Genomic DNA, 25,878 nt, shown 5'->3' with positions numbered 1-25,878 from the left:
GTACATACGCACCCCTTCAAATGTCCCTGACAACCTCGGTCTTGGGGGAGGACGGTCGCAGTGCGTGGCATTCCCCTCACGTCACCTACGCCGCCCTCATTCCCCAGTCCACACAACAGCAGCCCTGTCACGCGACAACATCTACACAGAAAGACCCATCAAAAGTGCCCATCCCATCAAAATCCATCAAACCCATCCATCCAAAAATCCATCAGACCCATCAAAAATTTTCTCAGGGCACACACCTGCCTCTTTGAAATCCATGTTTCAGAAATATAACTCCATGGCCTGCGAGATGACCAGATAGACACAGGGACACACCGGTGAGTTATCGCCGGCATTCTCAACCATCTCCCTATTCCTGCCCTAATTTTGGTGGTATATGTTGACAATCTGTGCATCCTATCCATGAGTTGGCGGCCCTTCCTGTCCACCCTTGCGTTGCCTCGAGCAACGTCAGTGTCCGCCCTTTGGTGGCCTCCAAATTCTTTATTTCTTTATTTATTTATCTCTCCAAATTCTTCCAAATTCTTTATCACCGAACCTACGAATGTGAGGACACCTCGCATTTTCCAAATTCCCTACAAGAATTCCCTACAAGGTTGTTTCAGCCTCTGGCCCAATGGCTGTCCATGGCATGTCTACAATGTCTACAAAGGCATGTCTACAATGGATCCCAATATCCCAATATAAATCCCAATATAAATTGTTTCAACTCGACTTTCAATGACAACGACTTTTTCCGCCAACACACCACCATTAACCTCTCCCTGTTATTTATTTATTTTCGTAAATAAACAAATAATAAAATAACCTGGTCTATTTATTGAAAATAAAAATAGTTCTCATATGTCCTACCTTTAAGCTACCCTACCAGGTATTCATGAAGGGGGTCCATCTTTCCCAACCACTTCCTTCACACCAGCCACTTCACGTTGTCCACCATACTCACTGAATTTTCATCAATTCTGAAATTCGTCTCATGAAAACACATCCCAGGGTCCAGTGTAACAGCCAGACAAACACATAGACACACAGAAGACTCCAGGGTCCCATCAAACTAGCTTGTCCCCAGATCCACAAAGCGAAACATGTAACTTTACTAAAATAATCACTTACTCATAACTAATACTCATACCACTAATTACTCATAATTACTTATGTAATTACTCATAATAACTCATAATTACTTACGTAATTACTCATACCAATACTTACTCAAAATAATGTAATATCCCAATCTTCACCCCCTATGCAAATCGAAGCACCCCGGACAACCCACAACCAATATCAACCACTGTAGCCGCCTTCCCGACTCCAGGCAGCCACACACAGCCACATACATCTCCACCCACGTCACACAAGACAACAGACAACAAGTGTGTCCACCACACAGAAACCTTTGGCAATGCAACAACCGAACTCCCAGACAACCAACAACAAAACATCCAATCCATCTCCATGGCTCACCAAGCAGCTCCAACTTAATCCAGCTTCACATACCGATTTCCCCAAAAAACTCGTGAAACTTCACCCCCATTCTGGAAAGACCCTGGACTCAATCCTGACACCCTAAATAACTTCAGACCCATCTCCAACCTACCCTTTCTGTCAAAAGTTTTGGAACGCTCTGTAGCCATTCAACTCAAACATCACCACTCTGCCAATAACCTGTATGAAACATTCCAACCACAGTACTGAAACTGCTCTCCTCAAAATCTCCAATGACCTTCTCTCTCCTCTGACGCCGGCAACCTCAACATTCTCATCCTCCTCACCTCAGCGCCGCCTTTGACATCATCAATCACACCATCCTTGACCAGCTTGTGCCTATAAAAAACCCAAATCAGTTTCTTTCACCCATTCTGCTCCCTGGTTTGCCCCTGAACTCCGCTTGATGAAAACTCGTGCTCGCCAACTTGAAAGACTCCGCAATAGACAGGTCTCACAATTCACTCCCAAGCCTACAAGGACCACCTTCAGTACTACAAAGATAAAAACACTACAACAAAATACTACAAACACGACAACACAACAAACAAACTCCTCAAATACAACTACAAACAAACTCCTCAACCCCCTGAATACCACCGCCCAGTCATTCACAGTGGACAACTGCATCTCCTTCCTTTCATTCTTCCAAAGCAAAATTGACAACATCTACAATAGCTTAATCATCACAAGTCGCTCCCCCTCAAGGTGTCCCCCAAGGTTCAGTTCTTGGCCCCCTCTTCATCCTGTACCTGTCCCCCCTTGGTCACTTAATCCGTCGTGCACCATGGCCAATGCACCATGGTCTCCAATTCCACTGCTTCACCGATGACATCCAGCTTTTCATCTATACCAAATCCATCTCCAGACAAATACACTCTATCCTGACAAACTGCATCACTGAAATATAATCCTGGCTTCAAATCAACTTCCTCAAACTTAACTATGATAAATCCGAAATAATCCTCATTGGCCCAAAACGCTCACCACATCCACCCATAACTTTGCCCTCAACATCGACGGTATCCCAGTATCCACCTCCCATCACATACGGAATCTTGGCATCACGGCCACCCTAATCTTGGACAAATACACCAGACAGATCACAAAGACAGCCTTCTTTCACCTGAAAAACATCGCACGTCTCCGTCCATACCTCTCCTCCACGGCTGCAGAAACCTTCATCATCTCCCGTCTGGGCTACTGCAACCACCTCCTCTATGGTTCACCCTCAATAATCACCAATAATCACCAATACACTCAGAACTCCGCTGCCCGTCTACTCACCCATTCCCGGACCAGTGACCGCATCACCCCCGTCATTATAATCTTCACTGGCTCCCCATTCCCCAGAGAATCCAGTACAAAATCCTCCTCTTGACCTACAAAGCCCTCCATAACCTGGCCCCATCCTACCTGACTGACCTCCTCTCCAGACATACTCTTCACACACATGAAAGCTTCACGCCATCGTGGCCACACCCACTGCATCATCTAAGCCGACTACTCCCTTCTGAAACTCACGCTTCCCAGTCGCCTCCCATACCATTGAGTCTCTCAACCTTTTGGAAGGTTTCCTGCATTATTGGGAGGCGTGCTCTACCATGCAGCACCTCCTCTTCCTGGTGCACACCTTCCGCACAGTGCTCGCTCAGCACATTTCATCAACACATCTCCTCGCGCCCACTCTTCTGTGACAACTCCTCCGCACACCCAATCACGTGCTCTACTACCAACTCAAGCGTGCATTCTTTCATTCCAGGTGTACATCCTCTCGCACCTGCCACAACCAACTCGTGCTCCATGTCACCATCACTACTCTCCCTGTCTCTTCGCCCCCAACGCATTCCCAAGATGCATTATGCACCCCATCCACAAAACGAAACACCCATCATTCGCCCGGCGTGAACCACATCAAACCAATAGTTGAAACCTCGCATTCCTCCTTCCTCGAATGAGCGTTCGATTGAAAACGCAACATTTCTGCTCAAATTATTGAATTTCCAATACTCTCCCTGCAGCGCCCGTGAGGCAGCTTGTCCCACATTATCTGCCCCCTTATAATTCCATCTTAAACAATGTATTCCTTATTACAATGCATGGCATGTTGCAGGCGCCCACCATTCTGACATGGCGTCCAGCACACCGCATAAAACACACACGAACATCTCCCTTGCTCACCGACACTCCTCTTGGGAGTAGGGAAGTTATCGCCGGCACTCTGAACAAATCCCATGCTCCGAACTTAATTCAACAAACTCCAAACCCCTGCCCAACTGCCGCTGCAAGGCACCTGCCACTGCACGGGCAAAGGCAGCCCACCGAATGCAACCCATTCCCAAGAAACCGCTTCATATCAACGTTCATCCGAGTGTTCTCCCTACTCCCTGTTGCAGCCTTACGCTGAAAAACAACAACAGGGCTCGCCCGCATGGTCATGTGACCAACAAGAGTCTTATAAAGAATTTCAAAATGACCAATGGACTTCATTTAACCAGGTGGAAACACCATGAATCCACAACTTCAAGACCGCAGCCACTTAGCAGTGGCAACCAACCTATCCATCCAACAACAACTACAACAACAACCCCCCAAACCTAGGGCCCCCCAATACAGCGCACATGTGACTCGTGGCTCGCTCGGCTCCAGTCTCCATGCACAATGACTCTATGCCCAAGCTTCCATGCACCTCCACGGAGCCGCACGGCAGAAACCCACAGGCTCGTACCCTCGAATAGACGCTAAAATCGACAATGCACACGTCAAATGCACACGACAAAAATCCGATTTAAATTCAATTATGAGGTCGCCGATCGACCTGGCGCAACCAATTTCAACGCGGTGACGTCATGACGTTTTTTTGGTTCCGTGCGCACTTTCGTGCTTCCACACAAATCCCAACTCCCGCCTCGCGGTTTCCTGCGAGGGCCGTTGCCGCGGCAACCAGACTGCGCGCCGCTTTATTCGTGTTCACGGCGGGGTTCACCTCGCGTCGGGACGTGAGTTTTTCCAAAAGAGTTTGACAGCTGTCAAAACGGTCAGCTGTCAAACAGTGAGCTGTCAAACAGTGAGCTGTCAAACAGTGAGCTGTCAAAACAGTCAGGGATATACCAATACACGAGTCGCCAATACACAATATAATCATTGATTGCATCCTCTCCTGTCACACTCTGTACCTGTCGCACACCTTACCAGCGGCCTCTCACGAACACCAAGGTCTACACCAACCCCAAGCCGACTGAATCTCCCCTCACACACTTCAATGTGCCCGCTCGCACACCGAAACCACTGCGCACACCGAGCAGTGTTACGATCCAAAATTCATAGCACGACCTGGGTCGTGTACAACGCGTGTCCGACGAACTTGTCATTAATCACGTACAGTACAGCACACGTGGATTCATGCACACGCGTACCCTGTACAATCCTGCTCAACATCTTGTGCAGCAATTCCCATTCATTCGTCACTCCATTCAGAGGAAAAGGGGATTTTGGGACGGGGTGAGTTGGGGGTGAGTTGGGGTGAGGTAGGAGGGGGTGTGCAGGGGGGGGGGCTCGCTGTGCAGGGGGGTGTTGTTGCCTGAAGCCCCGGGACAGAGCTTTAGGGCTTGGAGGGTAGGGGATCTGTATCTACCTAACCTTCCACGGGTCTTGATCTTCAACGAGCGGCATTAGTCGCGCGTTGGCTCGCGTATCTATCTTATTCCTTACTCCTTATTCCCGCCTTATCCTGCACCTGCAATTAGTTTGCCTGCTTCCTCAGGCCATCGAGAGGCTCGACCGCCTGCACTTTCCGAGAGGCTCATCCGCTTGCACAGCTGTCTACCCTAACTCCTAGAGGCTCGCCCGCCCCACAACTTTCTACCCCAACTCCTAGCTTTCTAGTCTAACTCCTAGAGGTTCGCCCGCCTCACAACTTTCTGTGTGCTAACCGTATCTTACCTGTCCAGGTAACCTTACTTACTTATTCCCGAGAGATCTCTCCCGCATATAGCCGCCTAATCAGAGATCTCTCCCGCATATATGCTCCTGGTGTCCTGATGACGCTTCTAACCTCACTTACGAAACCAATTTATTCCTTACCTGGTGCCCCCTGCTGGGGCACCTTACTCCCGTCCCGTAACGTTACCCGACGAATCCTATAAACAATGTCAGTTGCTCCGGAGCGCCAAAACGGCTCGTTCTTAAATTTTGTTCGAGGATCAGGCTCGATCAGGCAACGGGCAAACGGCACCTGGGCGACAGAGTGGTTTCCAATTTAGCCTGACATCCCAGTCTAAAAGGAAAAACAAAATAAACCCAAGGCTCACCTCACCCGGACCGATCAAACCAGCTGGTTTTTCCCACTCACTCGCGCTCGGAGCCGCGTCCCGAGTCTGCTGGACTGATCCCACCGCTGCCACCATTGTTGAGATCCGTTAATAGACTCCAGACTGAGAGAAGGTGCAACTGAGATATTTATTTGATTCGTCATACACACAAGCTTGGTGGAGAGCAAAATACGTCGGACCGAAGCCCACAAAATGACCAACGCTCCAACAAGATGCTGTAAAATAATTCGGTCGAGTTTCACTTTATAAAGGGAATATTGGGGTGTGGTTTTTAGCTCTCAAGACAAAGAGAAGGACGGAGTGGTCTTCGGTGTCACTCATGGGTCAACCATGTTGACGATTCTCTAGAAACCAGTTAATTGGGGGAAAGTTCAGCAAGTCGTAAAAATGTCAAACATGAAGGTGATAGAACACAGTTTTAAGGGAGACTGGAAAGTCTTCGCAGAGTGAAGGATCATGCCATCAGGGCCTGGATTTACAAAGCATATAACTTCTTATAACAGGTTTTCAAAGGAATATTTCGACAGTAAGAGAACATGCCATCACAGTAACTTAACTCTTTAACAGGAAATATAATGTATAAAGTTTGCAAAGCAACACATACAAATTAGGTATTTTCGGTAATTGAGCAACAATAATAGAACACAGAAGAAGGGGGGGTCTGAACCCCCACAAATATATATATATATATATATATATATATATATATATATATATGTGCAGTGTCTGTCTTGTGTTGTCTTGTCTTGTGTTGTCACTGAACTACTCCCTCAAACTTTTGTGAAATCGTACTATTCCAACTTTACCCACGGCAGGAGAATGCGCTCTACTGAGTGGCGTTCTAGTTTTATTTGCAATGAAATAAATAAATTTAAAAAGGGAGGTGATTGGACACAGAATAAGATTTTTTTTGGACGGGCTTTGGCGGGAATGTGGCATGTTTCGCGGGGACAGACGATTGGATTCGGATCTGAGAATTATTTAATTTTTGTTGAAGTGATTCTTCACCATTGAGTGATGTGGCCAAAATTTCACCAAGTACCATTCTAGTTGTGGGGTGCTGTTTGTCAGAGGGCATTTTTTCAGAATTTAATGTAGATATTGGTCAATTCTGGAGGAAACGCCATTGATCCCTATAAAATGTGAGACAATGTGGAACAGCCATAGGCTTAAACAGGTGCATGGGGAATAGGTGCATGGGGAACAGGTGCATGATATGCTGAGAGCAGGACACGGGCAGGGGCTGGGTGGATTAGAGAAAATTGGTTTGTTTAAAATAATCGTTGGAATAATGGTTTCTGTTGGATGCAACAATTTTGGGCAATTGATTGACCCAAGAGATTGTGCCTGAATAAACAACTACGCCATCCACGACTTCCAAGCTGAAGACCAGGTGCTCATGAAGCACGTCACTTGCAAGAACGCCCTGGAACCAAGGTGGATGGGGCCATTCCAGGTAATATTGACTATACCGACTGCTGTCTTCTGCAAGAATAAATCCTCCTGGATCCACGCTATGCACTGTAGGTTGGCCATCCAAGCATCAGACACCACAATACAGTAATGATGTTGTCAGCCACAGGAATGATGCTTCTGATAGCAACAGTGACATGTGTCAGGGGCGACGGACCATCTATTGGTAGCACACAAGGGGGTATCTGGGAAACACGAAACCTCACAGTAGTAATGGGGCAGGAGATATCACTACCATGTTTCCGTGAAAAATCCAAATGGGGCCATGATAGTGTGTGGAGAACTGTAACTTGGGAAGCGTCATTGAATGGAAGTAGATTCAAACAGTTATTGAAAAGGTTTGTGTACAATCATATTGGGGGGTAACCACTCTCCAGGTGGAAGAACAGCCGGGATACAAATGGGGGTCACCCAATTTAAGGATATGGATGCGCACACACTTGGAAGAAGGCATGTTCATGAAGCTTAGGTGTAAAGGATGGTGGAAAAGGGGAATGATAGATGGCCAATTAAAAGCAAATTTCGAAATTATACTCAAACCATACCCCCGGGATGAAACCCGAGTGAGAAATGATGAGAACACATATTGGAAAGTAGCAAGAGAGGTGGCAACAATTCAGAACAGGACTCAGTGCTGGTCATACATGAAATTTAGATTTAGATTCAAGATTCAAGGCCTCCAAATTCAATTTAGATTCAAGGCCTCGAAATAGGCAAAGCAAGAGAGCAATTTGGAATGTCGGATGGATCGCAGATTGGTTCAAGAGATGGACAGGCACGATTGTTGTGGTTGTTGACTGCACTTGCGGTGGTAATTGGGGTAGTAATTTGGGGTGGCACTAATGAAAGCCTTTGTGCTTATGTGCGTAAAGAAATACTTTTTAGGATGGACGTCGAAGGATACACCGGCAAAGACTATGGCCCTGTCCGCCGATCGAAACAAGTACATGGACGACATGTCGTTAGATAGCAATGATTGCTCTTCCCCAAACCTCTCCCAAGTAGTATCGGTTAATTCCCCACGTATGTCTCCCCTTGTCCCAAATGAATGTGATTTTGATGATTTCAATGATTTCAATGATTGTGATAATTGTGATGATTGTGATTTTTTACTAAATCCCCTGTGGGTGCGGGACCTGTTTGTTCCTGTTTCTCTTTATGTATTGCAAGCTCTTGGTGTGAGTCTAATCCCCATTGACCTAGCTTCGGGTCTGACTGCCAAAGGAGAGCCGTTACAATAATTACAACATGTACAACCACGACGTGGAGATGCAGAGAAGAGAGAGGCTGGCCATGAGGGGTTGATTGGTGACAATTTACCACTGTTAGATTAAGTATTGCAGGTGTAGCTTTGTCTCGGTTTTCCTAAGTCTTGCGTTCTCAGTCCAATGATTGAGGTTGTCGAAGGCAAGAGGCCTACGTTGCGGCAAGGGTGAGTTGGAGATTTTCTCGGGTGCTCACGGGCCAAGAGGAAGGACTATGGAGTAGAGAAAAATGCCTACATGCTGACACTAAAATTGTCTCTTTGATACATTGTCTCAATAGAGCCAAAAGGATGAAGTTGTGGGGGATTGTTCCATTAATGATGGCGATTTGCTTTAGTTTTTAATTTCACTATATATTAAAAGCGAATAATTACCCAGGATCAGCTGAGAACAGCTCTTCTTGTGTTGTAATGTGATAAGGACTGGCACCTGGCCTCATCAGCAATTCGGATAGGATAGAGTATAAGATTGAAGTCTAGCCTCATCAGCAATTCGGGCTGATAGGATGAAGGATGGGGTCATTTCCCCCTTTATTCTTTGGTTTCTGCCTTTGACTCACTGGGAATAATCTGATTCTGCTTGTATAGGAAAAGACTCTTACTCTTGGCTTGGTAAAATCAGATGTTTGGGGATCCTGGAGGCTTCTTGAATCCTGTCCTGTTTCCTCTAAGCATCTCCACGATCGTGTATTTGGTTTATTAATAAATTTGTTACTCTTCTTCTTCAACGTGGCGGACCTTCGATTCATTCACCAACATACACACTAATTAACTTCCCTCATAATATGACCTTGCTGGACGAACAGACCGGAAGCAGCCGTGCACAACGCCGGCATGATGAGCAAACATCGATCAGGCAGGCAATAGCCACGCCCAGGAGAACTCGTGATTGGCCAGGGGAGGGGCAAGTAACAACCAGGGCACTGATTGGAGAGGAAGGAAGAGGAAGGACGTGCCACACTGATTGGCCACCGAACAATGGCATGACACGAAGGGCAAAAAGCGCTTGGCCAATGGGAGGGGACGGACGTGATTGGAAGATTCGAGAGGTCAAGGGGCGATGTGCTGGTTGGAGGGGAAGAGAGCTGATGTCACGAGAGGGCCAGTAAAACTAAAACCTCTCGCTCACCGGAATTTTGTCTCTTCCCTTTGCCCTCTTGCTTTGGACTGCCCTTTTGCACTGGACCTTATCTTGCCTTCGGACTTTGGTGGAGGAACGAGAAGTTCAAAAGACAGTGGAGAGATGGAGCACTGAGGTTTCTCCTTCCCTGCGTTCGCGTGCGAGCGACGAGCGTACAGGCAAGGCTCGCCGCTGAAGCGTGACGAGCTATGCACAAGCGAGACGCTTGGTGAGGCCTGACGGATCGAACAAGGATGCATCGAGGCCTGGTGAACGGGGGTTCAGGGAGGCCTGATTCGCGTCAACACCGGAGCCTGACAGAGCCTGAACGGCCGAACGATTCCTGACTGCCAGACAAAGCTAAGCCAGCACAAACGCGCACACAACGGTTTTTTAATTATCCTTTCCTTTGTCTGTTGTTGAAGTGAGGTGTGTGGGATCCCAACCTAGGTTGTAGTTTTTATCGTCGCATTCATTGTTTTCGGGTTCCGTAAAATAAACGTGTTTCTTCTTGTACATTTAATTCGGTTTTCGCTTGATTTAATCTCCACAGGTTTGAGCGCTGCCGTCGGAACCGTGAGGTGAGGAACTTCAGCATCCTCCTCACCCTCCTTTTTACCCTCCTCCCTCCCCGCGTGTATGAACTCTGCCATATTTGAACTGAACGCCTTCGGAGTTAAAGCTTGCTCGGTTAATCTGTTTCCTTGGTCGGTTTTTAAATCGCGAGGAACATGACATTGGTGTCAGAAATGTGGATACGAGCCTAGCGGACACTCGGTGCCCAAAGGTTGTGAGTTCCACAGCAGCTGAGGGCAAATTGCGCTCAGCGTTTGGTATTCAAAAATTGTAAACGATTGTCTTTCCCTCGTAGAGGGGGAGGTAGTCATAGTACCACTACCAGGGTGTCTAATTTTGTAGTCTAATTGGGGTGTGCGAAACGCAACATCGTGTTTTCAAAAAAATTAAAATATATACAGTATATATATATATATTCTGAGGTAAAATATACGCGCAGGAAACTATTTTCTCACCGCGAATGGCAGAAGTGAGTGAGATGGCCGAACAGGTTGTGGATTCTGAAGGGATTGGAAGTGGGCCGAATATCGGGGTGGAGCATAGAAGTGGAATCTCCCCCGCTGTGGAGACGGTCCCGATGGATTTCCAGACCATGATGAAGTTTATGAGGCAAATGGAGGAGCGACAGTAAGAGCACAGTGAACGAACCAGGGGAGAAATTCGGCAAATGATTGACAACATAAAGGGAGAGATGGGGGAAATAAATAATAGCATGAATGCTCAGAGTGAGCAGATGGGAGAAATGAAAAACAAAATGAATGCTCAGAGTGAGCGATTGGAAAGAAAATTGATGGCTTGAAGGGAGAACTGAATGCCCAGGGAGATAAAATTGATGAATTAAAGGAAGAATTGGAGGGACAAATTAATGGGTTAAAGGGGAAGATAGAGGGAATGAATGAGCAAATGAATGAACAAGGGAATAAAATAAAGGAGATGAATTAACAATTGGAAGGCAAAATGGGGGAAATGACACAAAAGCTGGGGGAACGAATTGATGGCATAGAGGGGAGAGTGCAGAACCAAATTATGGACAGACTGGGGGAATTTGAGGTCAAAATAGAGACTAAATTAGGGGACATGGAAAAATCCATGGGGGTAGAAATTGAACTTAAACGGAGAGGAATTAATATCAAAAGTAGAGGAGGGCATGACCCAGGCTGTCCGAATAGAGGAAAAATTGGAGGATAGAATTGAGGCTACGAATATCAGAATTGATAAAGTAAATGGAGATCTGGAAGGCTATCGGGGCCTGGTGGATGCCAGAATGCGGCAACAGAGTGAGGAATGGGGACTCATCAAACAACAGGGGGGTGAATTGGCGGAAGAGGTAAAGGGGTTGGAAGCCCGCATGACAGAGCAGGAGCGGGGGTTAATTGAGAAAGGCTTGTCGGGGCCGCAAATGGATAATGACAGAGTGAGTGATTTGATGCAGGAGCGACTGGAGACCTGGGACAATACCATCAAGGCAGAGGTTGCTCGCGTCCGAGAAAGCCTAAGGGAAGAGGTGAGTCGGTCTGTTAAGCATCTCCAGGACGAAATTAAGGTCACCCAGGAGACCCTCACCACAAGCCACATTTCGACACCAGAGGCTCTGGAACTGAATACCCAGTTGGGGGGGGGGGGGGGGTGTTTTGGCCCTGGGCTGGATTTGGACAGAGAGGAATCGGGGAATAGAGTCTCTGGAAAAACAATCCCCCTCGTACATTTTGATGGATCAGGGAGTCGAGAGGCTTTCTTGACACAATTTGTGTGCGTGTCTCAGCTCAATGGTTGGGGAGAGCGGGAGCGCATGGGAAATCTGGTGGCGACACTGCGGGGGTCAGCTGCCGACGTGCTAAACGTAGTCCCAGAGGGAATATTGACCAGCAAGGCCATCTGCGAGGCCTTGAATCACAGGTATGGGGCAGGTGCAAGGTGCGACCTGGTGAGGGCACAGCTGCTGCATCGCAGGCAAAAGCCTAACGAGACATTGCAGGAGATGGCTCACGGGGCATTTGGGGGAGGAGGGGAGCTAAGTGGTAGAGCACTAAGAAAGAGGCAGGCCCTTGTGAACCAGTGCCAGTTTGAGCCTCAATTGGACTTAAATGTTTTTGTGCTGCCAATGCAGAGATAGTAGTGTCATGAGCAGCAGGCGTCTTTTGACGATGGAGGAAGGCTGAGAGAGCGGGAGGCTCAAAGCCAGCGGTGGCTGCAGGGAGGGGCAGAAACACTTGATAATAACAGGGTTATACATAGCCAAAATTGGATATGCGAGGCCGAGAGTTTTAAAATAAAATTTTAAGAGCAATTTATTTCAAGCAGCCTTGGAGAGAGTTGGTTCCTGGGCTGCAGGACTTGGACCAGGGGAGGTTAATTGGGCTGGCCTCATGTGACATTTCCCCTCTGGGAGATTGGGTTGTGCCAGGCAGCTGGGGAGCTGCAATGGCAGAGTTTGGACGTGGGTTCTGACCACCGGTGCTGTGGCACATGGCATCTCCTGCACACACTTGCCTCTGTGGATCATGTCGACTGTGCCCGCTCGTTTCTGTGGCCCACATCGCCTCTGCCTGCCTCAGTTGGCTATGCAACCTCTGGCCACTTGCTGTGTGGCCCACATCATCTGTGCCTTCTCGCCTCAGTGACCCCTAATACCATTAATACCCCCAAAGGTATTGCCCCATGTTGCCTGCTCCCCCTCGCCTCTGGCCCATGTCGTCTGCGCCTTCTTGCCTCTGTGGCCCACATCGCCTAAGACCCACATCGCATGTGCCCGCGCATCTCTGTGGCCCACATCGCCTGCGTTTACTCACCTCTGTAGCCCACGTCACCTGCACCTGCTTGCATCCCTGCATGGCCACGTTGCCTGCGCCAGCTCACCTCTGTGGCCTACTTCCTTTTTGCCCACTCACCTTTGTAGCCTTCGTCCCCTCCACACACTCGCATCTGTGTTTCACGTCACCTACCCCTACCCGCCTCTGTGGTCCAGGTCACCTGCGCCCATTCACCTCTGTGGCCCATGTCGCCTGCGCCCGCTCGCCTCTGTGGCCCACGTTGCCTGTGCATGCTCACCTCTGTGGTCCACATCGCCTTTGTGGCCCACGTTGCCTGTGCCCACCCACCTTTTATTTGTCTTTTTGAAAAAGAAACATTCGTGCATTGGAATAGTGATTTTGAAAAAAAGCGTGATCAGAATAGGTTTTGTTACAAACGCTTATTTTAGGCAAATAAGATTTTTTTGCATGAATTAAGCTTCCTCTGAAAATCCTTCCCTGAATCATGACCTCACATTCCATATTCCAAATTTGTGAATGTTTGAAAAGCTCAGAATTCAACTTTCAGTTCTGGCGATCTCAGCGACTGAATTTCCTTGCGGGTTTGATCGAGCCACATCCAAACGGCCAGTCCTACTCGTCAAAGCACTTTTTTCTTCACCTGTAACCATTTTGGTGCTTTCAAACTTGAGGGGGTCATCATCTGGCATCATAGCTTTATCTCTTAGATAGCTAATCCGTGATCGTGATTGTTTTATCATCATGTAAGGAAGTGGTTTACCATTGCCTTCTTCTGGGCAGTGTCTACACTCGATAGGTGATCCTGGCCATTGTTCTCCATAAGAGAATCATCGGCCTCGTATCAGGCCAGGCATCCATTACTGGCATTATGTGCCAGCTGCCTGCACGGCCATCCACCACCTGCTGCCATGACTTCACGTAACCCTGATCGGGAGGCTAAAATAGGGTAGTAGTAGTTACTAGTAGTACACCTTACCCAACGGTAGCCCACGGGTTAACGAATGCAAAGGCGTCCTCCTTTTTAAAGGATTGCTGCCTTTACTCCATCAAACCCTTATCCTTTAGTTTCAAAACCTTAACGCAAGGCAGTGGCGAATTTAGAGGCAGAGTTTCCTTCTCCAATATGAGCTGCCTACCAAGGCTAATGAGCCACTTCCGCCCAAAGAAACTGGTTTTAAGGTTAGTGATTCGCTTTTCACATCGGAGTCACACCCGTTACTGAGAACAACCCTGCCACGAGAAGGCCTGTGCAAGGAAAGACTGTTAAAGCCTGTTTGAGATGCTGAACCATTGGAATAGGTTATAGACATTGAGACCTTATCCTCAATGTCACTCCATGGCATACCTTCTTATTTTATTTTCTTCCACCATTATATTGTGTTGATATTTGTTAGCTGGAAACAAATAAATGTGAACACAAAAAAGGTTTGCTTAGCTTTTGTTTATAAAAAAATATTTGATTATACATTAAACATGGTAAGCACATATTGCTCATCATAATGACACAGTATAATACTTGTAATGGCAGTGACAGCTAAATTAAAATTAAATATACTGCTAATGTGGTGCTGTACTCAATTAAAAAAAAAAAAACAATCGCAAAACTTTGTAACACACATACCAAGCACAAAGTATATAAACAATTTGTTTTAATGCATTCAGGTCTCTGTAAGACTGATGGGGGATATGTGTTTAAAGCTCTGCAGGAATTAAAATATTTTACCTATCAAAGATTGATCTTTGCAATACTAATAATGTACAACTGAAAAAAGCAATAAAATGGCAATGGCTAACTTTGCCCCCCAAAGCTCCCCCATTGACCATTCATTATGTTTTTTTAAAGAAAAAAAAAACCGATCAGTCATCATTTCAATTACATCACAAGCGAAAATGTTTGAAAACTCCTGATGTCATATTCATTATGTTGTGTTCCATGGAAGGTGCATAAATGTGGTCTGGCAGAAGGCAAGTCAAGTTGCAAATGGGAATCTTCCACCAAAGAAACCCAAATCCTCACAAAGATGCACATTCAGGCTACAGCGATACATGTGCACGGATAGTATTCACAAACTGAGAAAAGTCAAGTACAACAACACTTCTTATAAAGAGGAGGAAAAAAAAAAAAAACTATCTATGGCTTTGGTCACTTCAACATACCTTCTCTACATTCCGCCTCATTGTATGAGTTTGCGCCGCAAATTTACTGGAGAAAGAGTAAAATATTGGTTGTATTTACACCAACCACATACCATAACCTCATGATAAAAGATATAGCGGATCCAAAATCTGATTATTTACACGTAATGAAAGGCATCATTGTCATGAGATTAGAGGTATATTTCTAGTGTATTAGATCTTTTTCATTACTTATTGCAGTTTATTGAATTTACACAACAAAGCAAAAAAGTTGAAAGAGGATTCGTCACAATACTAACAAGCAGCATTTGCAACATTTTGTATTTGCACAATTAAAAACTCACAAAGAAAAACACAACCAAGTACAATGGATCTTTGCTAGAAACTCCGCACATTATTGTACAGTTTCCACACCTCCACATGTATTAATGAAAAGAGATGTGCATTCATCTAATAACGTCTACATGAAATGTATCAGTAATATCCGGTTACATATATATTTATATATATAATATATAAAGTAACTGATATGTTTAAGATAAAGTCCCATTTGCATACCACTGCTCTTCTCTGCTTTGGATAAGTAATGTTTTCCTTTGTTTCACGTTCTTCTCATTGTGTGTTTGTTTGTTTTTTGCAGTTTGTTTTGTGATAGTTTTTGTGCTTATTCCATGTTCAACACTAATACATTTCTCATCCATAACTGCAAGTGCTTAAGTTTTACAGGTTGAATAATATTCACATTTTATACAAAACACAAATGATGTAGATACATTGACATAAAGAAAACAACATATAATGAAATTTCTGTGCTAAACCAATCACAGAGCATAAACATATCAAAAGGGGCAAACTGTTTTCCAAGTCTATTGAAATAGCCATAAATTACTGGGCATATTTATGCCTGTAATATAGGAAATGTTACGGAATGTAGTACAAAAAATATTTTCATACAATGCGACAATATTACATTACAATAGTGGTGTAAATGAAGATGGTCATGTCTACTCCGCAACACCAAACGTTCATGTGCTGAAACAGCCTAAGTACTGCCTTCACATAACTTCTACAAGGAAAACTCATCTTCAATGGCCTAGCAAAGTGATTTTGTGAGACGGTTTCACAGGTCAATCCAATGAATGGAACATTTGTTGGTCATGTAACGTCATCACGCTCCTTGCCCCATATAACATAGAGGCATGACCATTGAAGCCACCACCAACTAGTACAACTGCCAAGCAGTCAAGGCTCACATCCAATGTGTCAACCTCTCAGTGGTATTCATCTGGCAGCAAGGCCTCAATCTTGCCGCTTTTTATGGATTGAAGAGTTTCTGAAGCTTTGGGCCGAAGATAATACACAGGCTGAAATGATGTCAAGTTCAAGGATTCAAAAAATGCTCAGTTAAATTTCAGTGCAGCTGTTATCCAGGGACATTCATAATTTTGTGAAGCAATATAAGGATAAAATGCAACAGCTGAAACTTCTGTCCAAGTAAATTAAGGACCACAATTGGAAAAGTGGAACCACCTTTAGAGGCAATTTTTCCCCACAGAGCAGGGGTTGGCCTTTTTCGGGCACTGTGGTCCCCTTTTTGAAGCAATGTTTTATGGCCGGATGCCCTTCCTGCCGCCAACCCTGTTGGTCACCTTTTGCGCCACACAGGGAATTACCAGTTAACTGGTACTCAATTTGCCGACCTCTGAAGGATGACAGGCTGAGTCAACCCCCCTGGCGTTAATTCAGCGATCGATCGGGATTCAAACCCAGGATCCGAGCATCCCAAGCCGGCACCATAACTGCTAAGCCAACACCAGGCTTAATTGGAAAAGTGGGTTAGCGCTATAAACAAGCTGGTATGATAAGAAACTCAATGCCATCCTTGGGAGCAGGTTTGCAATAGCTCGTCATACATCCATACAGTTCCACAATTGTATCACCCACAGCCCATGAGGAAGCAAAGACGGTCAACTATACTTGTGTCTCGGAACACCTGACAATGGTTACACCCCTCAGAATGGAATGCTTCATGGTGCGAATGAGATCAAATTTACTCTCATTTTCTACAAGCAGTAGAAATGCAGAAGCACAGTGGGATATCAGTGCTGAAAAGTAAACAAGAGTAAAAAAAAAACCCCAAAAAACTTCAGTGAGTAAACCAGTATTTCATCAAAGTCTTTGAAGGGAATCTGGAATCTCTTTGCCAATCAATTATGAAAGCTACTAATAAACCTCAAATAGCCTACACAAAGCTCAAAGGTCAGAATTTAAGCTTCTGTCAACTATTTCCTTGCAGGTGACATTTCAGAGAATGTATCAGTTATATATATATATATATATATATATATATATATATATATATATATATATATATATATATATATATATATATATATATATATATATATATATATATATATATATATATATATATATATATATATATATATAAAAACAATTATATATCAAAGTATTTTGGATCTTCATCTTTTAGGATCATTCTAAGAGTTTTCCTTCCTGAAAAAATGTATCCAAGACCTGGCAAAAATCTTGCAATTATTAAACTTCAATTGCTGTATAATTGGTGACATTTTAAGAAGTGGCATAGTTGCAGGGAATAAAATGGTTCGTAACAGTCTTGCATTATGCCTCTTTGCATTTACAGTTCTTCATTTTCATAATGAAGACAATGAAATAATGCGTTGACCTGTTGAGCAATCCCATTTTCGACCATAGCTCATGATGGTGGGATCCCAGGTTCAAATACCTTAAACGGTGTTCACCTGGCCGATGTCTACTAATACCATTGTAAGTTATGTCAAAGTTCACTGATGTCTCTTCCTATCCTTGTCCTGCATGTAATACTGCACAAGTTCAACAATGAGCTTGAGATCATTATTTAAAACAAAGAAGAAGAAATCGCAACCTTAAAGTATCACAAGAAAGGTGTAAATCCTGGCTTCCACTGGTCATAAAAAAAAGAAAATACGATGACATACCATCAATATCCACTACCTGCAAATATGATATAAGTACCAGAATGACTTCCATGATTATAACAGAGTACTGCAACTTGATTAATCCAGCTGGTGTTTGTGGTCCTACTCCAACCAGTTTTCTGTAGGTGCCACACAAGGCTCTCGCTGCAAGTTCTTTGGAGATTCAGCCACGTCAGGCCATCAACAGTTTCTCTAGACACTCGTGGACTGGAGTTCTAGGAGGCCCTTAGACCAAAGGAGCATAAACAGTTTGAGATGTGGACTTAGGCCCTCAAAGAAAGCTGTCTTCAGCCAGGCTGGATGCCATGTCCACAATCTCCAGCATCTCCTCGTAGTCTTTGGCATCTGGTTGTTGTGGTCTCCGGGTTTCTTGATGAACAGTGTCATCACAAAGGCCCACGCTGTGAAAAAAAAATGCAGTGAAATGTCACATGGTCTTCATACTGTGCTGACCAAAGGCCTGTTTTTCCACAATTTTTTTTGTGGAGACAAAGGGAACCAAAATCCATTGTAGTACCAAAACTGGTAGCACATTATGAGTTTATGCAGGGTTCATAATTCACTCATTTATTCAATTACTATGAGGATGTTGTCCGACTTTAGCTGCAAGCAATCTTTCACACTTTGCACAAAAGGTTGGTACCTTTGTAATATTTGTAATATTGTGCTATTCCATGTTTTATAATTCTTCTTGACCAATATGTCAATAATTTTGGTCTACCTGTCTGATTTTTAACACTGGCCTGACCTTTTATCTGCTGTCTTCCTTTTCTTAAGTTCACTTGAGAAATCCCAATGCAATGGAAATGTCACAAACCTCTGGCATCCAATAACCATTAAAAGTTAAATCTCAGCCAGCCCTTCATCAATTGCAACTGAGTTTCTTTATTTTCTGCACAATTTTATAAAACACAAGCTCCTTTTCAGTGTGGGAAAAGAACACTGAACCAATACTTTTGATAATTTTGATATTTGATAACATTTTTTTTTGATGATATTAATTTGATTTAATTTTAATTTAATTATTTTGATTTAATTAATTTAATTTAATTTGAATAATTTAATTTAATTTAATATGAATGAATGAATGAATGAATGATCGTTTTAAGGCCATTTTTCCCCGCTAGAGCGGGGGTTAGCCTTGCGGGGGTTAGCCTTGCGGGCCCCATGACAATCATGGTTCCCTGTTTGAGGCAATGTTTTTATGGCCGGATGCCCTTCCTGACGCCAACCCTTGGTCATGCTCTTATGATGCGCAGGGATACCGTGCACCTATTCTAAATCGGGGTACACACCGTGATCATTCATCCCAGCAAGCTGGTACTCAATTTGCCGACCTTGGAAGGATGACAGGCTGAGTCAACCCCCCTGGCGTTAATTCAGCGATCGAACCAGGATTCGAACCCAGGATCCTAGGATCCCAAGCCGGCACCCTAACCGCTAAGCCAACACCAGGCTAATTTAATTTAATTTAATTTAATAAGAATAATTAATTTGATTTGATTTAAATTTGACTGTATTTTTTAAATTTGATAATTTGATCACATCTAAGCAAATATGACAAAATTTTATTATCATTTTCAGTATTTATTTATTATGTATGCATGTGGGTGGGGATGGGGGTGTTTGGAGGAAGGGGGTTGGTGAGTCAAACATTCCACCATATTTGGTCTATGTTATAAATAGATGGCTCCCTATGAATATAGAAAGGAAGAAGAAAAGAAAACACAAGATTACCTCTGACTGCTGTTGGAGTTATGGTCACTTCCTTCAGTACGTGGCTCTATGTCAGGTAAAGGGATGATATAGCCACTGTCAGAGTCAGACCGTTGCTCTGATCCAGTGTCCATTCCAGTTATATCTCCATCTGAAGCTTTGCCTTTCTCTGCTGGACTGTACATGACTCCCACGTAGGAGAGATCGGACTGAGCACGGAGTCGTGTCATTGCGGGGTGATTCCCATGAAACTCCTCAATCTGCTTCTCATAGGACTGTCCGATGGAGGAAGAGTAACAGAAAGAGATTGTTAAACAAAAATAACCGAATGTATAAACAAATTGACTGAGAATGCTAAAATGCTTGGTCTAAAAACAAAAAAGATATTTTACTGTATTAATCCGTTGTTTTTTGTTTTTTTTACTATATACCTCTTTAATATATTTTTTACTAGTAGGAGTACCCGCTCGCTGTTGCCCAATGCCCAGTGTCAAATTTTGGTTGCTATTTTTGTGTGTGTGTGTGTAAAACACTTCCCTACACCTACTAAGGAAAATTTCTATTTAATATATCATATCACACACACACTAATCAGGGATAATTTAATATTACCTTTCACATAGCTACAAAGGCTCAGGTACTATAGAGCGCAATTTTTAAAAATCCAAAAAAAAATCGAACTTTTTTTTTCAAAATTAATTATTTATTATTTTTGCCTAAAATACTCTCCGGCACTCACTCATGAACCTCTGAAAGTTTGACAAAGATCCATTCAGCCATCTCTAAAAAAATGGTGACAGACACAGACAGACACAGCCAAACTGTTCTCTTATAGTATACATTGTGATCTAAGGTTGGTAGTTGAGCTTTTGCATAATCATAATTCACATGCAGGGCCAAGACAGGAAGAGGTACCACGGCACTATTACGTGAATTACGAAGACCTCAAAAGCCAATGTCCAAATCAAAACAGTATTTGAACCTGAGAAATGAACCTGAGATCTCGCTATAATGAGCTTCAGAAGGGATTACTAACCAGACCTTCCTTGAAACATTAAAAACGAATATGTACTAAGATTGTTTTATTCCCCCCTTTTCAATTACCACATCTGTTTATTTCGATGTACCTTTTCAAAACCACCCGGCATCAAGGCAGCTGTTTTCTCCCCAAGATGGTAGAACGTCGGCCGCTTCTCAGGATCAGAGTTCCAGCATCGCACCATTGTGTCATAGCTGTGTATACAGCAATGCATCATTATGCTCATTTATTTATTTGCCCACCAAAGCATTTATGAAATGATAATATGTAAATGCAGTTATAAGCTTATGTAAAATGGAGTGTCGGTATAACTGATTGAGTGGTCTCATGTGCAAATTATATATGAGAGAGAAAGAGAGAGAGAGAGAGAGAAAGAGAAAGAAAGAGAGAGAGAGAGAGAGAGAGAGAGAGACAGAGACAGAGACAGAGACAGAGACAGAGACAGAGACAGAGAGAGAGAGAGAGAGAGAGAGAGAGAGAGAGATATAGAGAGAGATATAGAGATATAGAGATATATATATAGATATTGAATTGAATTTGCAACACCATTTATTTCACAAAAAAAATACACCAGGTCAAGTTACATTTTTACAGGAGAGAAAAAAATAGAAAAAAAACAACAGTTCTTAATGTTAAAAAGAAAAGTACAAATTCGATTCATTCACAACACATAAGGCTTCATTAATACACCATTTGCACTCAAAGAGTTTGACATTTTCATTCGCCACATAATAATCAAACTCTAACCTTATTCTTGCAGAAACCAGCCCTTTAAACATAGGAACAACATCAAACCCATGCCCATTATCAATTTTAATTTTCCTTGATTTATATATTGAATATTTTGCTACAGCAGCTAAGAAGTTTAGGAGAACACCAGAGTCCTTGTAGGAGGGTCTGAAAGATACACCAAAAATAAAAGAATGTGAAGTAAAAGGAAAAGACAACTGATCAAAAAGGTGTGTGAGAATCAAGAAAAGAGGTATTAGTCTTTCGCATTTCACATAGGCATGAAAGAGATCCTCCTTCTGTACACAGAAGGGGCATGCTACTGGCACTGAGCTGTCAAGGTGATGAACAAAGGTGTTCGTAGGGAGAGCCCAATGTGCTAGTCTCCACTGGATATCTGTGAGGAACCCGTAAATAGGTAGTTTGTACATATTAGGCCACAGTGGCGTGGCAGGAGACCCTGGCCCGAACCTTTCTGACCACAAGGCCACTCGCGCCACTCCGGAGAAGGGTGATGCTTGGTTTTCTCGAAGGAGCTTGTGAATACCCGCCTTTGTTACCAAATGAAAATGAGATACAAGTTCACCATTCGACTGGAGAGCTGGGAGCACCTTAATTTCAGGGAAAGACAGCCGAAAATCCTCGACATTGTTTATACCTTCCCAGCCAATATTTAACTCCTTAAACTTCCTCTTGACGGTGCGTATAATTTGGCTGACAATACGCACGGATCTTAAACCAAGAATGGCCGCCACCCTGCCAGCAGACATCCATTTTCTCCCAGATGTATCCCTCAGGTCACAAACTTTGCCAATTCCTCCTTGAGTAAATTTCCTAATCAAAGTCGGACTATGAGGAATGCATGGAAAAAACCCGTTATAGAAAATAGGCTCTTGGATAAACATCCGGCAATTATAAGCCTCAAGGCAACGATGAACCCCAAAACTTTTCCAAACTCTCAGCAAACCCTGATAAAAAGTTGGGATTGAAACTAAGCTGACACGGTCAAGGTTCACCAGGAACAAGTGCCTATCATAACACAGGCCTCCAGCTTGTTGCAACAAGAAAAACGCAAATGAGCGCCAGGGCAGCTCTTCAGCATACAACAGACGTTGCACAGACTGTAGGCGAAAAGCCACAAGCCGGGGGGACACATCCACAATTCCATGTCCACCCTCCTTCCGAGGATGGTACAGTATTTGCGGCCGAAGCCAGTGGTATCCATTCCAAAAGAAATTAACCAAGACCCGCTGGATGGCTGGTATCAACTCCTTGGGTGGCTGCAAGGCAATTAGTTTATGCCATAATCTTGCTGCTATCAAGTTATTTATAACAAGAGTGCGGCCTTTATAAGAAAGAGATCGCAGCAGTCCTTCCCATCATTTCAACTGGTGTGTAATTTGTTCAATCATTCCTTCCCAGTTCTTCGTTTCTACTTCCTGGTTGCCGAGATAGACACCAAGATATTTGACCCCATCTGTTTTCCACTCTAAATTATGTGGGAGTGACGGTGGCAGTGTTAAAGAAAGGTTATCTGTACCGCACCATAAGGCTACACTCTTGCCCCAATTTACTTCGGCGGAAGAGGCCGCAGAGTAGTCTTTAAAGCAACGCTGCACCGCAGCAACACTACTTGGGCCCTTAATCAGAACACATACATCATCAGCATAAGCTGTGACCACAAATCTTGAACCAAAAACGGCTCCCACATCCTGAGTTATTCGCTGCCTGATGGATGGATGCTAAGAGTGGTTCAAGGGCAATTATATACAGAAGTCCAGAAAGGGGACAACCTAGATTTGGGGGGGGGGGGGGGACGGGGACAACCTAGTCCCCCCCCCCCAAAGCCCTCACCCTCCCTCAGATCTCTCGATGTCTCCATGTCTCTCGGTCCCTGCTCTCAAATGTTGTGTTTGTGTCCTTCCCCCTCTCTCCCCATCTTGTCTACCGCTCCCGATGTTATATGTTTTTGTGTCGGTTTGTCTTTCTGTGTGATTAATGTTCGCTCTTTCACGAGCCTCGATCTTGTATACAAAACAAAAAAAAAAACCTTGACGGATACCCCGACGGAAAGGAAAAGGGGGACATAAACTGTTGTTTACTTTCATCATGCAGAAGGTGTTCGTGTATAACAGCTTAACATAGGAAATGAAAGTTTCGCCAAAACCCATCCGCTCCAGAAGTGAAAACAAATATGTATGATCAACACGATCAAAAGCCTTTGTTTGGTCAAGAAACAACAACCCAAAACTGGCACGCAAGTACTTATTACAAGAAATAATATCCCTTATCAGAAAAATATTGTCATAAATTGACCTTCCTGGTACACAGTAGGTCTGGTCAGGGTGCACAATAGAGCTGATCACAGTTCCCAAACGGTTTGCTAAAACCTTCGACAAAAGCTTGTAATCCACACACAGCAATGAGACAGGCGGCCAGTTCTCGACTAGTTGAGTGTCCCCAGCCTTTGGCAACAGGCAAATGACTGCTCTTCTGCAGGACAGGGGAAGCTCTCCAACATGAAGGCATTCATCAAATACCTCAAGCAGGTCAGGTCCCACAAGTTTCCAAAAAGTCTTATAGAACTCTCCGGGCAAACCATCAATCCCAGAGGCTTTACCATCCTTCAAGCTCCGCATAGCAGTTTCAAGTTCAGCAGCCGAAACTGACATGTTCAATGTGCATTGCTGGTCTTCCTCAAGTATTGGAAGCCCAGTAGTCAGCTCCTGCAAGGTCTCATTACTTATGCTCTGGGGGGAGTACAAGTTTGTATAAAAACCCTTCAAAACAGACTTAATCTCCTGTTGGGAGGTCACTATTGACCCATTAGCAGCACGTAGCCCGTGAATCTGTTGTGATTTTTGACAGAGTTCTCCAAACCAAACAAGGCCTTATTTGGCATATCCAACGTTAAATAACTCATTCTCATGTGTACCAGGGTGCCAATTGCTCGCTGCCATACCAGTTCAGTCAACATTGCCTTTTTAGTCCATAGCAGCCGGTCACCTGTAGTCTTTCCCAGCCGTATTAATGTTTTCCTCCAGGGCTGCAATTTCAGCCTTTAATGAATCAATCGAGAGATTTTTCAATTTAGTGGCATAAAGACTATATTGTTGACAGAACAATTTGACCTGACCCTTTGCGAGGTCCCACCACAGTCGAAGGTTAGCATGCTCAAATTTGGAGGACCGAATTCTTTCCCACACGGCTCGAAAAGCCTCTTTGAATCTCATATCATTCAGCAGGTGGGTATACAGTGACCAAAACGCACTACCACCTGAGGCCAGAGGCAAATTAAAACCCATTGAAACCAGGTAATGGTCTGTGAAACCATTTGGGAGTATCTGGGTTGTGGCCATCACATTTAGCATTGGCTTATTCACGTAGAATCTGTCTAGCCTTGCCATTGATATCCTCCCATCATGGCATCTGCACCACGTATAGCACTGTGAAGTTGGGTGTTGCAACCTCCAAACATCTTTCAAATGCTGATTTTTGATGATGTTCTCCAAAATCCTCGTAGAAGCCGGATGGGGTTCATGACCGGTCCTGTCTACGGAAGGATTGATAGTGCAATTGAAATCACCAGCAATACAGATGAAAGCGGTTGTATCCAGTCCTTTTACAAAGTCATGCAGAGTGGAAAAGAACACTCTTCTTTCCATGGGCTCACTCGGTGCATATACGTTTACAATGATGATCCTTTGCGTGTTGCAATAGAAATCCACCGCTATCAGATGTCCCTTATAAATTTCCTTAAAGACAATCTTCCGAGCAGGGATTCTATCACTCAAGGCGATGGCAACACCAGCTTTGGGTGTGGTAAAACCACTCAGCCACCACTGCCCTCGATAAAGTTTTCCCCATTCAGCAACCAGGGTGTTCGTAGCATGAGTCTCCTGTATCAGGATGATGTCGGCTTTCACTCTCTCCATTGCCTGAATTGTCTGAATTTTTCGTAATGGGGTACAACCCCCATTGATATTCAGGGATGCGATACATATCTCCCGCAAAGCCATTTACAAAGGTAACTCACCCTCCGCCTGCAATTCCTTATTCGCCTTTGTGACCGCTTTCCGAAGACGCTGAAATTGGGCCTCCGAGATTTCCATTGGGTCATTTCTTTGCAGGAGGGGTCTTGCAGCCCTGATGAAAGTTTTCACATCGGGAAAATGGTCTTTGATCACAACATAGCGTTGCCTAAACGTCTCGTTTAGGAAACTGATGACGTTT

General features: G+C 44.2%; 1 protein-coding gene across 2 annotated transcripts in view; it reads right to left on the bottom strand.

Moving 5' to 3' along the window:
• Positions 1-17,884: 17,884 nt before the first annotated feature.
• The window catches only part of PDGFRA (platelet derived growth factor receptor alpha), a 124,149-nt gene continuing 116,155 nt past the window's right edge, over positions 17,885-25,878 (bottom strand). For both annotated transcript variants that reach the window (XM_068103933.2, XM_068103932.2), the window contains exons 21-23: positions 21,005-21,110; positions 19,899-20,152; positions 17,885-18,562 (exon numbers count right to left, since the gene is read on the bottom strand). In XM_068103933.2, the coding sequence (XP_067960034.2) occupies positions 18,433-18,562; positions 19,899-20,152; positions 21,005-21,110 (490 nt within the window). In that variant the 3' untranslated portion in view covers positions 17,885-18,432. The remainder of the gene's footprint in view (positions 18,563-19,898; positions 20,153-21,004; positions 21,111-25,878) is intronic.

The sequence above is a fragment of the Myxine glutinosa genome, chromosome 4 (assembly GCF_964187855.1).
Source record: "Myxine glutinosa chromosome 4, kmMyxGlut1.1, whole genome shotgun sequence".
NCBI lineage: Eukaryota > Metazoa > Chordata > Myxini > Myxiniformes > Myxinidae > Myxine > Myxine glutinosa.
This window is presented reverse-complemented; position numbering and strand designations above follow the sequence as displayed.